The sequence below is a fragment of the Sorex araneus genome, chromosome 2, assembly GCF_027595985.1.
Source record: "Sorex araneus isolate mSorAra2 chromosome 2, mSorAra2.pri, whole genome shotgun sequence".
NCBI classification, from domain to species: domain Eukaryota; kingdom Metazoa; phylum Chordata; class Mammalia; order Eulipotyphla; family Soricidae; genus Sorex; species Sorex araneus.
Window position 1 is genome coordinate 40,468,773 of NC_073303.1, and position 15,797 is coordinate 40,484,569.

The 15,797-nt window shown below is 41.0% G+C and overlaps 1 protein-coding gene across 3 annotated transcripts in view; it reads right to left on the reverse strand.

The window, feature by feature from the left end:
• The window catches only part of CEP76 (centrosomal protein 76), a 36,723-nt gene extending 20,960 nt beyond the window's left edge, over positions 1-15,763 (reverse strand). The window contains exons 1-8 of one of the 3 annotated variants that reach the window (XM_055127481.1): positions 15,322-15,763; positions 14,205-14,360; positions 12,822-12,912; positions 11,643-11,867; positions 9,195-9,380; positions 7,776-7,873; positions 5,369-5,497; positions 1,137-1,325 (exon numbers count right to left, since the gene is read on the reverse strand). In XM_055127481.1, the coding sequence (XP_054983456.1) occupies positions 1,137-1,325; positions 5,369-5,497; positions 7,776-7,873; positions 9,195-9,380; positions 11,643-11,867; positions 12,822-12,912; positions 14,205-14,360; positions 15,322-15,384 (1,137 nt within the window). In that variant the 5' untranslated portion in view covers positions 15,385-15,763. The remainder of the gene's footprint in view (positions 1-1,136; positions 1,326-5,368; positions 5,498-7,775; positions 7,874-9,194; positions 9,381-11,642; positions 11,868-12,821; positions 12,913-14,204; positions 14,361-15,321) is intronic. The other 2 variants (XM_055127482.1, XM_055127480.1) reach the window with 2 other exon arrangements.
• Between the last annotated feature and the right edge of the window lie 34 nt (positions 15,764-15,797).

Below are 15,797 nucleotides of genomic sequence, written 5' to 3' on the forward strand. Positions count from 1 at the left end.
TAGAACTATAATTTCATGATATATTCTTTGTAAACAAAGAGCTATAGTAACATGCTAAAAATAAAAATAAATATTGAGTTCGGTGTTAGAACTTCTTCCTAATTAACGCACTAGTAGCTTATACCATTGTGATCAAATTAACTGTAATAAAACAAAATGTATTTATAATTAGTAACTTTTAAAACATAACACCAAGGGGCTGGAAGAGCATAAGGTGATTGCCTTGGACGCAGCAAAACCTAGTTCAATCCCTGTGCAACACCAGGACTGTGATCCTTCAGCACAGAGCCAGGACTAAGCCCTGGGCACTGCCAGGAGAAGCTCAACACCAAAGATAAAAAATTAATATGTATAATATCGAATACTCTAAAACCAGTAATTTGTTTTAGAGTCACACCCAGTTGAATCAGGGCTTACTCCTGGTTCTGCACTCAGGACCACTCCTGACAGGTTTAGGGAACTATATAGGGTGCCAGGGACTGACATATCCCATAACAGATTAGTTTACTGTGGGCGGAGAGATAGTACAGTAGGTAAGGTGCTTGTCTTCCATGTATCTGACCAGTTTCGATCCCTGGCACTCATATGGTCCCCTGAACTACACCAGGAGTGATCTCTGAGCAACACTGGGTGTGGCCCAAGAGCAACAAAAAAATTAAGTTTACTGAAATCAATTCATTTATGTTTAACATAACAAGTTTAGTTCTTTTTATCATAAACTTTGAAACCAAAGTATCATATAATGAAACTAAATAAAAGTACTATGTAATCTAAGGTTTTCCACAATATACATTTATATTTCCACTTTCTCTTTCAGAACAATAAACTCTCTAAGCAGATGGTTTTAATTCTAGCACAGGATTTTATTGGCTGATTAATTTACCTCATTCTCTTGGTTTCTGACACTGTACTACTTGCAGGCAAACCCTAATTCACAGAAATGATCTTAAGTTAAATAATAAAACATGAGAAAACAAAGATGCTAAGATATTTATGTACTGAGATTTTAATGTGAAGAAAAACCTAAACCAGATTCTGATTTATTCAAGCAGCAAAAATTTTTGTTTATAATAAATGTACCATAAGCAGGTAACTATGATGTATTGCTACTAAGTTCTTTCCTGTGTATAGGATACCTTGTTCCTACAGAGAAAGGCCAGCAGAGTGCACCACTGCTCCTGTTTACCTCCTCCTCCAATCACAGGGGCTCTTTCATAACCCAGCACATTGACGAATCTTGCTGCCTGCCTTGGAGTATCCAGTAGCCGGCCAGCGCGAAGTGGTTTAATATAGGAACAGACTGGTCTATTAATTCCATTTTCATCCTGACAGAAGAAGGGGGAAAATGTTATCTTTAACATATCTCACTTCCCATTTTAACAATTTTTTTAAAAATACACGTTTCACATGCTATTTCAAAGTATAACAGTTCAATTTGATCTGATTTGGTAAGTCATGCTATGATTTAGGAATCTAAAAATGCTCATTTTTTTTCATATTCACTAATGGTAGTTATTCCCAGATAATCAAAAGAATCTACCAAATCTTATCAAAAAGAATGCTCAACTTTCAGGGGTCAGAGTGATAGTACAGCAGACAGGGCAATCCCCAGCATCCTATATGGTCCCCCGAGAACTATGAGAAATAATTCCTGAGTGCAAAGCCAGGAGTAAATACTGAGAACCAAAGGGTGTGGCCCCAAAACAAACAATAACAACAACAAAATGTTCAGATAGTGGTAAAACTACACAAAGTATGCTCTCTACCACAAAGTCACGTTCTTTTTTGTTTTTTGGGTCACACCCGGCGATGCACAGGGGTCACTCCTGGCTCATGCACTCAGGAATCACCCCTGGCAGTGCTCAGGGGACCATATGGGATGCTAGGATTCGAACCCGGGTCGGCCGAGTGCAAGGCAAACGCCCTATCCGCTGTGCTATCGCTCCAGCCCCACAAAGTCACATTCTGATCCTGAATTATCTGAACAGTGCCTTATAAGACACAAAAAATACAGGTAGGGGCTGGAGATAGTACAACAGACAGGGTGTTTGCCTTGCATGTGGCTGATGTGGGTTTGATCCCTGAGTACAGCTAGATGTATCTCCAAAACAAAGTGAAACAAACAACAATATATATACATAAATATGCATATATACATATATAACATACACAAATACATCATCAGGCCTATATAAAAATACTGATGATATATTTCATAATGGTTTATTAACAAGAAAGAGGAGCTCTAAAAGGGAACAAAAAGAGGCAAAGATTGTTCTTGGCTTTATAGAATTACATGCCTTAGGGGTTTTTTTTCCTATATTTTTTTTTATTAGTGAATCACCATGAGGTACTGTTACACACTTACAAACTTTCGTGTTTGCTTTTCAGTCATACAATGATCAGGTACCCATCCTTCCACCAGTGCCCATTCTCCACCAATGATCCCAGTATCCCTCCCACCCACCCTCACCCCCACCCCCACCCTATCCCCCATCCCATGGCATTCAGTGGCAGGGCATTCCCTTTTCGTTTTCTCTCTCCTTTTGGGTGTGGTGGTTTGCAATAGAGGTATTGAGTGGCCATCGTGTTTGGTCTATAGTTTATTTTCGGCAGCTCCCAACCCAAGCGGGTCCTCCCAGGACTCTTTACTTGGTGTTCCCTTCTCTGATCTGCCTTTCCCCCTAGAATGTGAGGCTGGCTTCCAAGACATAGGGCAAACCTCCTGGTCCTTATCTCTACTACTATTGGGTGTTAGTCTCCTATTCTGTTAATTTATATTCCACAGATGAGTGCAATCTTTCTATGTCTGTCTCTCTCTTTGACTCATTTCATTTAAAATGATACTTTCCTGGTGGAATATGAGCACTGGTGAAGGGATGGGTATTCGAGCATTGTATAACTGAGATTTAAACCTGAAAACTTTGTAACTTTGTAACTTTCCACAATAAAAAATTAAAAAAATAAAATAAAATAAAATAAAATGATACTTTCCATGTTGATCCACTTATATGCAAATTTCATGACTTCCATCTTTTCTAAAAGCTACATAGTATACCATTGAGTTTATGTACCAAAGTTTCTTTAGCCAGTCATCTGTTCTTGGGCACTCTGTTTTTTTCCGAGATTTTGGCTATTGTAAACAGTGCATCGATGAACATACAAGTGCAGATGTCATTTCTACTATACTTTTTTTGCCTCTCCAGGATACATTCCCAGAAGTGGTATTGCTGGGTCAAATGGGAGCTCAATTCCTAATTTTATGAGAAGTGTCCATAATGTTTTCCAAAGGGGCTGAACCAGTCGGCATTCCTACCAGTAGTGCAGGAGAGTCCCGTTCTCCCCATATCCGCACCAACACCAGTTGCTTTTGTTCTTTTGGATATGGACCAGTCTCTGTGGTGTTAGATGGTATCTCATTGTTGTTTTGATCTGCATCTCCCTGATTAGTGATGTAGAACATTTTCTCATGTACCTTTTAGTCATTCTGATTTCTTCTTTGAAGAAGTTTCTGTTCATTTCATTGCCCCATTTTCTGATGGGGTTGGATGTTTTCTTCTTGTAAAGTTCAACCAGTGCCGTGTATATCCTTGATATCAACCCTTTATCAGATAGGTATTGGGTGAATATCCTTTCCCATTCTGTGGATCGACTTTGTATTCTGGTCACTGTTTCTTCAGAGGTACAGAAGCTTATTTTAAGATAGTCCCATTTGTTAATCTGTTTCCACTTGCCTAGTCAGTGGCACTTACTCTCTTTTTGGGCCATACCCAGAGTTACTCAAGATTTACTCTTTTCCTCCACCCAGATGAGATCTGGAGCAGCCGTGCATGACATGGCCCCTCTGTTCCTTAAAGACTATGATCTGGGAGGTCTACTAACCCATTTTGGCACCCCGAGGCTCTTTCTAGAAATGCATCTAGATTGCGAACTGAGCTAAAATAACAGACATCCAAAACCTCATTGAATCTTCATTCTCAGTAATGGAAAACAAATTATCAAATGATGCCTTTTTAGCAGGTTTGATTGTTGGGGGAAATTCCAAATAATAATAATCAGTTCTCTGTTGAAATATTCAATGTATTCAAAGTATAGAGAGAATAAAGTGAAGATCATTAGCCACTCAGGTGGGGGAGTGGGCATGGGAGGGGGGTATATTGGGGTTCTTGGTGGTGGAACATGTGCACTGGTGAAGGGATGGGGGTTTGATCATTATATACTGAGACTTAAACCTGAAAGCTTTGTAACTTTTGTCATGGTGATTCAATAAAATAAAAATTAAGGAAGGAAGGAAGGAAGGAAGGAAGGAAGGAAGGAAGGAAGGAAGGAAGGAAGGAAGGAAGGAAGGAAGGAAGGAAGGAAGGGAAAAAGGAAGGGAAAAAGGAAGGGAAAAAGGAAGGAAGGAAGGAAGGAAGGAAGGAAGGAAGGAAGGAAGGAAGGAAGGAAGGAAGGAAGGAAGGAAGGAAGGAAGGAAGGAAGGAAGGAAGGAAGGAAGGAGGAAAAGTTTACTCTTCTTGGCTCTGCACTCCCCTGTGCTCACTCCTGGCCATGTGCAGGAGACCACATGGGGTGCCAGGGATTAAACCCATGTCGGCTACGTGCAAGGCAGGTGCCTTACCCACTGTACTATCTGTCTGGCCCCATTAGGGTATTTCTTTAAAAAAACAAAACAAAACTGTGGGCTGGACAGCTGGACAGAGTACAGTGGATTGGGCACTTAAATTGCAGGTGGCCAACCTGGGTTTGATTCCCAGCACCCCTATGGTCCAACCTGGGTTTGATTCCCAGCACCCATATGGTCCTCCGGGCACCACCAGAAATAAAGCCCTGAGCACTGCCAGTTGTCCAAAAAAAAAAAAACAAACAAAAGTCAAAAACTGGAACTAAAAAAACATACAAGCACAGTAACACTATGTACACAATAAGCACACTCATATAAATCAATACTAGGTATTTAATACTTAGTATCCGTCAAGACACCCTAAACCAAAATAGTCATTGGTTAACTTTAAATCACATCTATTTCAAAAGGTTTTTAAAAGCAACAGGTAAAAATGAAATGCAATAAAATGAAGATTATGTCACAAATTCAGGGAAAAAACAAATCTGGGGGGGAAGGGGTGTGAGAGGGCAGAAGCAAGCTTCACCTACTCACAGGGGACAATATGCAGTGTTGGGAGTCAAGTCAGGTTGGCTTGGTACTATCTCTCCAGGACCTCAATAGAAGAATTAAATAAACAGCATCATGTTTGAAAAATAAACCAGTATTTGGAGTAAACACATTTTACAAATGAAAGTTAAATGAAATTTATATACAAAACAGTAAATCTCAAGTACAGATATGAAACTTAAAATTCAGTTTACAAACCTGTGCAAAAATCTTAACCAGCCGTGAGTTGTGTGAGGGTCGAATTTGCAAATATTCTCTCCACCACTGCTTAGCATATACAAGAAATAATCGCTCTTTCTCTGCAGTTTTCTGGCGTTCCAAAGCAAGCTTGAAATTTAAAAAAATATGTTATTTTTGAAATTTGTAGTCATTCTCCTTAATTACAAAATATGCAACAAATTTATGCACTTCTCTCCATGTCTGCCACCTACCTAAATCTAAACCACCAACGCCTATTGTCTCTAGGAGACTCTCAATTCCTTATTTATTTATTTATTTATTTATTTATTTATTTATTTATTTGCTTTTTGGGTCACACCTGGCAATGAACAGGGGTTACTCCTAGCTCTGTACTCAGGAATCACTCCTGGCGGTGCTCAGGGGACCATATGGGATGCTGGGAATCGAATCCAGGAAGGCTGTGTACAAAGCAAACGCCCTACCTGCTGTGCTATCGCTCTAGTCCCTCCTATTTTTTTTTTATTCAATCACAGTGATATACACATTTACAAAGCTATTGATGACTGGATTTCAGTCATATATGTTCCAAAAGGCACCCCCCAACCCCTCTTTTTTTTGTGGTGGGTGGAAACACTTGAACGGAGGTCAAATCTGAAGCTGTGTATAAGGCACATGCCTTAAGCTTCATGTTCTCTCTATCCCTGACTTCTTTCTACAATTCCTCTGGTAACAATTCAGTATCAATACACCAATGAGTAAGACCTTTTCTCCCAAAACAAAAAAGTTTTAAATATTATTTTGCTTAAAATTAATAAATGACAATTTTTTAAAGTCTTTTCTAGGCATGTAAACAAATACAGAAAGAAAAGATATTCAGGGCTTAAAGACTTTGACTCCAAAGATGTAACACATTCGGGCATCCAGCGCAGCACCTGAGAGCAATGCATTGGGACACCAAACTGGGCTACAACTCGGTGCTGCTGGGGGTGGATTTTTTTTCCCCCCCCCACCCTGTCTTCCTGCATGGAAAGCGGCGGGCTGGCGGCACCATGTGGCAGGCGCCATCTTCTGATTCCAGACCCACAGGTATTCGGATTTGACTTTGGGGGCTCCCAGGAACTCATGGGAAGGGGGTGTAACCGGCACGCCCTCGGCCCAGATAAACCCGGAGCTGCTGAGCGCGAATCGGACCCTCTGCGGCGCTTAAAGACTTTGACTCCAAAGATGTAACACATTCGGGCATCCAGCGCAGCACCTGAGAGCAATGCATTGGGACACCAAACTGGGCTACAACTCGGTGCTGCTGGGGGTGGATTTTTTTTCCCCCCCCCACCCTGTCTTCCTGCATGGAAAGCGGCGGGCTGGCGGCACCATGTGGCAGGCGCCATCTTCTGATTCCAGACCCACAGGTATTCGGATTTGACTTTGGGGGCTCCCAGGAACTCATGGGAAGGGGGCGTAACCGGCACGCCCTCGGCCCAGATAAACCCGGAGCTGCTGAGCGCGAATCGGACCCTCTGCGCCTAAAGACTTTGAATTCAGAGACTTCTTACAGCAATGCACTGGGACTGTGAGCTGGGCTATGTAATTTCTGGCAGAATTCTCCCTGGACTTTATACAGAAACCCAAAACCGCGCGGACGCTGCCGCGTCCGCGCGACTTAACATTTATAATTGTCAGCAATGTGAATTGGTTCCATTTGAACAGGTCTGACTTGGGGGGAAACTCCAAATAATAACAGTAAGTTTTTGTTGAAAATATTGAAGGTTTTTAATGTAGCAGCCACCTCTGGACTGTGAACTAAGCAAAAGCCCCACGCTGGCCGACGTGGCGTGGCGTACACCATACTATGAGGCGCAGGAAGGGGGATGAGGGGAAAAAAGAAAAAAAAAAAGGGAAAAGGAAAAAGAGAAAAAAAAAAAAAGAGAGAGAGAGAGAGAGTTATGTCAACTATAGTGAGTTTTGTGTTGAATTATGGAATGTAATCAAGGTAAAGAAAAAACGAAGTGAAATTCATTAGTTATACAGTAGGGGGTAGGGGGTGGGGGCGGGGGGTATACTGGGGTTTCTGGTGGTGGAATATGGGCACTGGTGAAGGGATGGGTGTTTGAATATTGTATAACTGACATATAAACCTGAGAACTTTGTAACTTTCCACATGGTGATTTAATAAAAATTAAAAAAAAAAAAAAAAAAAAAAAAAAAAGAAAAGATATTCAGAATCATTGGGGCAGGAGTGACAGTACAGCAGGTAGGCACTTGTTCTGCATGCAGCTGATAACAGATTTGATCCCCAGCACTTCGAACCCACGAGGAGTGATATCTGAACACAGAGTAAGACCTGAGCGGGAGTAGTTCAAAAGCAAAAGCAAAATTAAAAGAAAAAAAACACAAAAAAACCCTACCAAATTTATGAATTATTTACCTGTGTATTCACCACTTCTTGAGATAATGTCTGATTGAGTGCTGGGTACATCTCAAGTTTTATACTTAAAATTCCCACAGAAACTTTTGATTCTGTACCTATAAATAGAAATATTTAAGAGTTTCAGAGGTGGGGCTGGAGCGATAGCACAGCGGGTAAGGCGTTTGCCTTGTACGAGGCTAACCCGGGTTCAATCCCCAGCATCCCATATGGTCCCCTGAACTCCGCCAGGAGTAATTCCTGAGTGCAAGGCCAGGAGTAATCCCTGTGACCCAAAAAGAAAAAAAAAAAAAAAGAGTTTTGGAGGTCTCAATATATTTAGCTAACCAAATTCTAACTAAAACAACTTAAACACTCCCATTTATATGGAATAAAGGTAACATTCAATACCACTTACATTATTCACATTAAAAAAAATCAAATCAATTGTTTTTTTAATTTAGTAGTAAGACTTTACCTACTTTCTTAGTTTTCTATTAAAATTTTGAGGCACTATTCAAACCTGAGGGATTTGGACAGCTTAGTTTTTCTCTTCATGAAATCTGCAATACCAACCAAACTTAGAAACAAGCACCTGTTAACACCTTAGTCTGAGAAAATACTTTTCCCATTTGTCAGTTTGTTATTTTTCATTTTTTTGTGAGTACAAATTTTCAATCCATGCCTAGGTTTTAAGAATTAGAAAAGAAATGTCATACCAGAATTACTTAATATTTCTTTGCAGAATTAGAATGTACCAATTTCCAAGTCATTATCATGTCAGGTTTACATATGAAGAAAAATACTAGTATCTTTTGAAAAATAAATCTATAAAAGATACCTTTCTCATTAAGAAAAAGTTTTCTGGTTATGACTCTCTTATTTAAGGAAAAACATTCTGGGTCTGTAAAACTACTAAGGTTTTACTGTCAAAGAAAACAACAAGAAATAAGAGAGACGTCATCACCACTGACCTCAAGGAATACTAGTCACTGAAACTGACATGAACAACGTCAACTCCCACTTTCCATGGAAAAGGCTAGAATACCTACTCTACATTCTCTGAGAATCACTACTATACAAAGTCACTACGGTACTAAGTCCTGTGTAATACTGAAAGCTTTTTTCACTTTTGCACAAGCGTGTGTGTATCAAATTTAATTTCCTTACATACAATCAAATTAATTCAGAGGGGAGGAAAGTGTCAAGTTTTCTATATTCATTTCCCAGAAAAATATTTTTTTCTACCTTCAAGGCCAGACTGAGAGTGAAGTGCCATACTCAAATTATCAAGTATTTCCCAAGACAATACCAGAGTAACAAGTAATTCTAATAACATTCATTTGTTGTATTTCCATCTTGATCTATGAAGAAACTGTAAAAATACAAACTGTATTTACAAATTATAGCTATAAAAAGGTAATGGCAATATCATCATACCTACACCCATAAGTTCCACAGTCAGATTGGTCATTCCATTTTCTGAGCCCAAAACTGATCGCCATTCAAGAAAATAGGATGCCACTAGAGTAGTCTCACCAAATATATCTGTTTTGATTAGCACCATGTGAATTGGATCACTTATTGATAACATTGTTGTTGAATCAGCCATTCTAGTTCCATCACCTAAGTAACCAAAAAAAAAAATCACATCACATATTCAGGCCAACAAACTTTTACTGAAAGCAATACAATTTAACAAATTTGTATAAAACCAAATAAAATAACTTGGCAGGGGCCGGAGCGATAGCACAGCGGGTAGGGCGTTTGCCTTGCAAGCGGCCGACCCGGGTTCGATCCCCGGCATCCCATATGGTCCCCCAAGCACTGCCAGGAGTGATTCCTGAGTGCAAAAGCCAGGAGTAACCCCTGAGCATCGCTGGGTGTGACCCAAAAAGCAAAAAAAAAAAAACTTGGCAATGCCTCAGAAAGCATTTAACAGACTGGGAATAAAACATCATCCTTTTTCTACTTTTGACAAGATCGAGATTATGATGGCATGTTACCAAGTTACTTAATGCTTATTAGCATACTGCTCTAAAAGAGGCAAATATAAAACTACTTAACTAAAGTACAAACTACAGTTTTAAAAAAATCTTCAAATCCCAAACTACGTTTATTCCTAAACCTCCATTAATATCCTCACAAAACTAAAAGATCTTTGGTAGTTAGCAATTTAGTCCATTAAATTAATTAAACCATTAAAACTTACTAAGGAAAACATTCTTCACAGAAAAATTTATTTTAGTAGACATTAACCATGTTAATGCAAAACTTTACTATAGAAGGCTTAATTCTACAACTTCATTTAGTTTTACAAATATAAAAACTTTTCTTGCTTTTAATTTTTGTTTTTGGGCCATATCTGGCGATGCTGAGGTTTCTCCTGGCTCTGCACTTAGGAATAACTCTTGGCGGTGCCAGGGAGAGGGGAGAACCATATGGGGTGCCAGGGAATGAACCTGAGTCTGCTGCAAGCCAGGCAAGCACCTTACCCACTGTACTATCTCCCCTGCCCCCAAAAATATAAAAATATCTGTATTAACAAATGTATAAAATGCTTTATAGAAAGAAACAGTTAAAATAATTGTAAGAGGGCTGGAGTGATAGCACAGTGGGTAGGGCGTTTACCTTGCACATTGCCAACCTGGATTCAATTCTCAGCATCCTATTGGTCCCCCGAGCACTGCCAGAAATTAATTACTGAGCGCATGAGCCAGGAGTAACCCCTGTGCATTGCCGAGCGTGACACAAAAAGCAAAAATAACAATAATAAAATAATTGTATAAGACCCAAAATAAAGTTAAGGTTATAGAAATAAATTATAGACTCATCTTAATTTTTAAGTGAACATACCATACTTTTTCTCATAAATAATCATAACTTCATCACTTTTCATATTTAAATTTTAAGTGACAAAACATCATATATGGTTATCTTTCATATAGGAGAAAAATCGTAACTCTTCATCACTACATCACCAGCACTTGTGCCATATATATAATAGGCCATTTGCTTTGGTTTAGTTTTGTTTTGAACTATACACAGCTGTGCTCAGGGATTACTCTTGGTTTTATGCTCAAGCATCACTCTTGATGGTGCTCACAGGACTATGTGGTGTGCTGGAGATCAAATCCAGTTAGCAAGCAAATGCCTTACCTGCTGTCCTATCTCTTCAGCCCTTTTATGTATAACAAGCCCTTAAGCATTTATTAGTAAAAAGTCAACCACTGACAGCCAAAAATTATTCCTTAAGAATATTAACAGATAATAGAGCAAGTAGGTGAAAAGAACTAATTTATACCGGTATGAGTAGAATGGGGTAAAAAGCTAGGGCTAGAGAGGTAGTTCAGCAAACAGGATGCTTGCCTTGCAAGAACTGACCCAAGTCAATCCCTGGCACCACATATGGGTCCTCTAAGCATCATCAGGAGTGACCCTTGAGCATAGAGCCGGGATAAATCTTGAACATCACGGAATGTGGCCCCAAAACAAAGAAAAAAACCTAGGGATTTTCATTACAGAAAAAATAGGTGTTTTGTTTTGTTTTTTAATACAATCCATAGCCAGCAGTACTGAGTAAAAGAGTAACGCCAATTCCACTCTCAGAAGGTTCTTGCCACAAGGTTCCCAGGAGCTGAATTCAATCAGGTTGACTTTTTTAGAGGGACCCGGCAGTGCATGGAGGCCACCAGGACCACCCGCCATGCTCTCAGGGATTGAATTCAGAGTCCAACACATGCCAAGCATGTGCTCTATAACGAGCTATTTCCCATGCCCAACACAGAGTTTTTAAAAGTTATCTCATAATAAAGTCTAAAACTATTCAATCAAGTGACATTTTATTATTTATTATTATTATTTATTATGATTTATTAACCTCCTTACCTAAGCTTTCTCTGTGTACTTCAAGTAAAAAGCCATCATGAAAATCTGGTTCACAGGCACACGGAACAGGTTTAGAACGAAAACGTTGGTTTCGAAAATGTAAACATAAAGTAAAGGTCGAACAAATTTGTCCTGGTAAAGGCTCAGGTTCTTGCAGATGTTCCAAGAAAGCTTTTCCACCCAAAACCTGAAGGTAAAGATACCTCCGAGTTGGATCAATATTAGCTGTAAAGTGTAGCAATAAATGAGGATACTGACAAATAATTCAAGGAATGTGATCAAGATAACAGGAACTGGACATAATTATAACTTATGACAAAACTAAAATAATGACAGAAAACGGAAAACTCAAGTCAAAGAATAACAAATTAACTGTGTGGCAGGACCATTTACACCTTGAGAAGAGCTATATAATGTGCTATCTTTTGTAAGTTTGCATTTCTCCCAGTTGAAAAGACGTCAGAACCAATGTCTGGGATATCCTTACATCTGTTGCTTACCCAATATTCCTTCACCTCCACAAATCAACTCAGACAATTATCAACTCAACTAAGTCTAAATGTTAAAGAATCACAATACTGAGAAAAAGCAAGACTGAACATTTTCTAGAAAATATACTAAGATTTGAGAAAACTGTGGTACTGTTTTTCTTTCTATTCTACTATACATTAAATATACTGTGCAATATATGTATATATATGTCCGTATATTTATATATATATATTTTAGAGAATACTTAATATTTTGGACTGGAGCGATAGCACAGCGGGTAGGGCATTTGCCTTGCACGTGGCCAACCCGGGTTCGACTCCTCCGTCCCTCCTGGAGAGCCTGGCAAGCTACTGAGAGTATCCCGCCCACACGGCAGAGCCTGGCAAGCTGCCCATGGTGTATTCGATATGCCAAAAACAGTAACAGCAAGTCTCACAATGGAGATGTTACTGGTGCCCGCTCAAGCAAATCAATGAACAACGGGGCGACAGAGCTACAACGCTACTTAATATTTTATATATATATTTAGTGCAAAACAATCTAAACTTTTCTACAGATTAACCACAAAAATGTAAATATTTCAATCTGAGGGTGGGGAAAAATATTATGTAACAAATTCCAAAAATTACATCACATCTTATTCAGCACTATCCACAGCTAATGAAAAGAGAAAAAAATTACACATACTTTTTTTTAATAGTGTTGATTGTCCATCAGGAAAGCAAACAGGTTGTTTCGGAGAGGAAGGGATTTCTTGATCAGCATTCTCCTGTAAAGGCTAAAAAAGAAATCAAAAACAATTTAGAAAACAAATATGATAGCTAATAAAGAAAATACCCATAATGGTACCAAATATTGAGCTAGAAGTAAATAAGATAATATCTCCTAAAAACACCTCATTTTCTTATAATTAAAATAATAAAAATAAAAGCCTACATAAAGATGCAACTGGTCAGGTCTAAAATCCAACAGTAAAAAACTAAACTGTTTTCAAATAAGACAGATACTAAAAACAAACCTTAACACCTTAAATAAGGTTAAACATTTTTCAAAACTCATGTAACATTTGGTTTGATTCCACCACAAAAAGATTTTAATAAGTGACATTCATATGGCAGAAGTTGTGACGAGGTCAAATTTTTTTTTTTAACAAATTGGTTTACAAACCTCAAAAACTATTAAAAGGATGCCATACTAAAATACCTATCCCCTGATGTATTATGAAGTCCATCCAATTTTTACACTATATTACCCAACTATTGAGGTCACAGTTTCTCATTATTGCCTCATTTTCAAAAGAAGTCCTACTTACTATTTTGTGCACTGAGACATTATCATCCCACTATTGGCCTATTTGTAAAAAGATACCTGAAGAATCTTATACTTTTATATTTTTTATATTTTTAAAGTAACATCATTTGAGCCACAGATGTGGCTCAACAGTAAAGTGCATGCAACGCAAATATGAAGCCCTGGGTTCCAATCCAGGCACTGCAAGAAAAAAAGGATTTTAGAAACTAAAAGAAATTGCTGATTTCATCCATCATGGAGAAACCAGTTCCAAATGCCTTTATTTTAAAAAGAATCCTGGGGCCAGAGTGGGTAGGGCAATTTCCTTGCATGTGACCCACTGGGGTTCAATCCCAGGACTCCATCTGATCCCCTGAGCACTGTCAAGAGTGATCCCTGAGCACAGAGCCAGGAAAAAACCCTGAGCATCACCACATGTGGCCTATTAAGAGTGAAAAATAAAAAACTCAACTACAAATAATTATTATAAGCCATTGCTATTGAAAAAAAATCGAGGTGATACACAAAAGAACACTTAAAATTACATTTATGTATAGGCAATCCTGTCATTAGAGAAATATGGTCTATACTTTGTTTAACTGATATGTAATCCTGCTACATTAGCTTGTACTTGAAACAAGAGTATTACTAGACAAAAATGTTTTTGTTTTGGGCCACTCCCAGCATTTTAAAGTGATTGTACTAAAAGACCCCACAAGCAGCGGGGAATTCTAGGATGCTTATACCCTAAACTCCCCCACCTCCCAAAGTACTACTCACAGTAACAAAATTAAGTTCCTTCATCACATCATCAATGATTCCTCGCCGTCTAAGGGCCTTGATTAAATCTTCTGTCGATAAATGTTGTTGATTAGGTGCCAATTCTTCCCGTATTGTCTCAGCAAGGATTTCTCTTATTCTTCCATGCACATCCATCTATGGGGAGGAAAAATGACAATTCACTTTACAGAGCGGTCGAACTGCCAATGAGCTCACTCCTCTCTAAATTGGGACCCAAAGTAAAGGGGGAAAAATAACAAAAGCAAGAGCAAATAAACGCTGTGGTCTAAATTTAGGAAGTCTGGATTTTAGGCATCCCGGACTTCACCGCAATTGTAAAAAAACTGTTAGCAGAATTCAGTGAAAATAAAGATAACGATTTTTAAAAGGAGCCATTCTTGATTTCTTCAGTACAAACTAGTGATCTTCTATTGTTACCTACCACCTGTTATTTCTCCAGACAAAATTTCCTCCAGCAAAAACTTATATTGGAACCGGGACGAGCGCGGGGCAGGCAAACAAAGCCCGAATCTCAGCTTTCAATTAATTACAGGTAACCTGGAGGCGCCCTGCAGGGTAACTGAGGATCAGAGCTAACAGATGCTGAGCCCCTCGCACAACGACGACCCGGCACCCAGGCGCCCGGGAACCCGCAGCCCCGACGGCTTCCGCTTAGTGCATTCGGAGACGATGCTGCGCCGGCGTCCCTAAATAGTTCAAATATTTGTCACTGCGAATTCTCTAGTGACAGGACCTGGGAACAGCTGGGTTGGTTAAACCTCACCGATCAGGGACAAAAAAAACAAAAAAACAAAACTAAATCAAACGCTGCCGGTTCGGCTGAATTTCACCGGGTACCCTCCGAGTGACTCCGGTTCCCGGCGTCCGGACAGAAACCTCCTCCGGGCGCAACTTTCCCTTCCCCGGACGCGCCGTGCAGGCAAGTTCCCGAGCGGGGCGAGAGCGCGTCAGCCCGCGGAGCCCGTCGGCGCCCGCCCCGCGCCAGTCTCCGCCCAGCCCCGCGCCCCCAAGCCTCGGCCCCGGCGCCGGAGGGAAGGTCGCCCCTGGGGGGAGTGGGGGGGCAGGCTCCGGGGGGCCCGCGCCCGCGGCCCCTCACCTTGCTCAGCTGCTGGTGGATGAGCTGCTTCAGCTCCGTGGCTTTCTCCGGAGGCAGCGCCATGGTGGCGCCGCCGACTCGCCCCGCTGCAGGCGCGCCTCCCGCCCCTCCCGCCAAGGGCCGCGCGCCCCGGGAGGCCTGGAACGTTAGTCACGGCCGCTCGCCGCGCGCGGCTCCCGGGGGGCGGGGGGGTGGGGGGCGCGACGCCGCGTCAGACCCCCGGCCGGCGCGGAAGCCCCAGGCGACCCCGGCACCCGCGGCCGCCCAGGCGCTCAACTGCTGCTTTCAAACGGCGGCGGCGGCCGGCGCGGCGGCAGAGCTGCCCCTCGCCCTGCCTGATTCCCGCCGACGGCCGCGCCGCCTCCCGCGGGCGCCCCGCCGACCACCGGGGCTCGGCGCGTCTCCCCGCCTCGCCGGGGTCTCCAGATGGACCACCCGCGCCGACCCCCAGCCTCCCGCCCCCTGGCCGCTCTCGC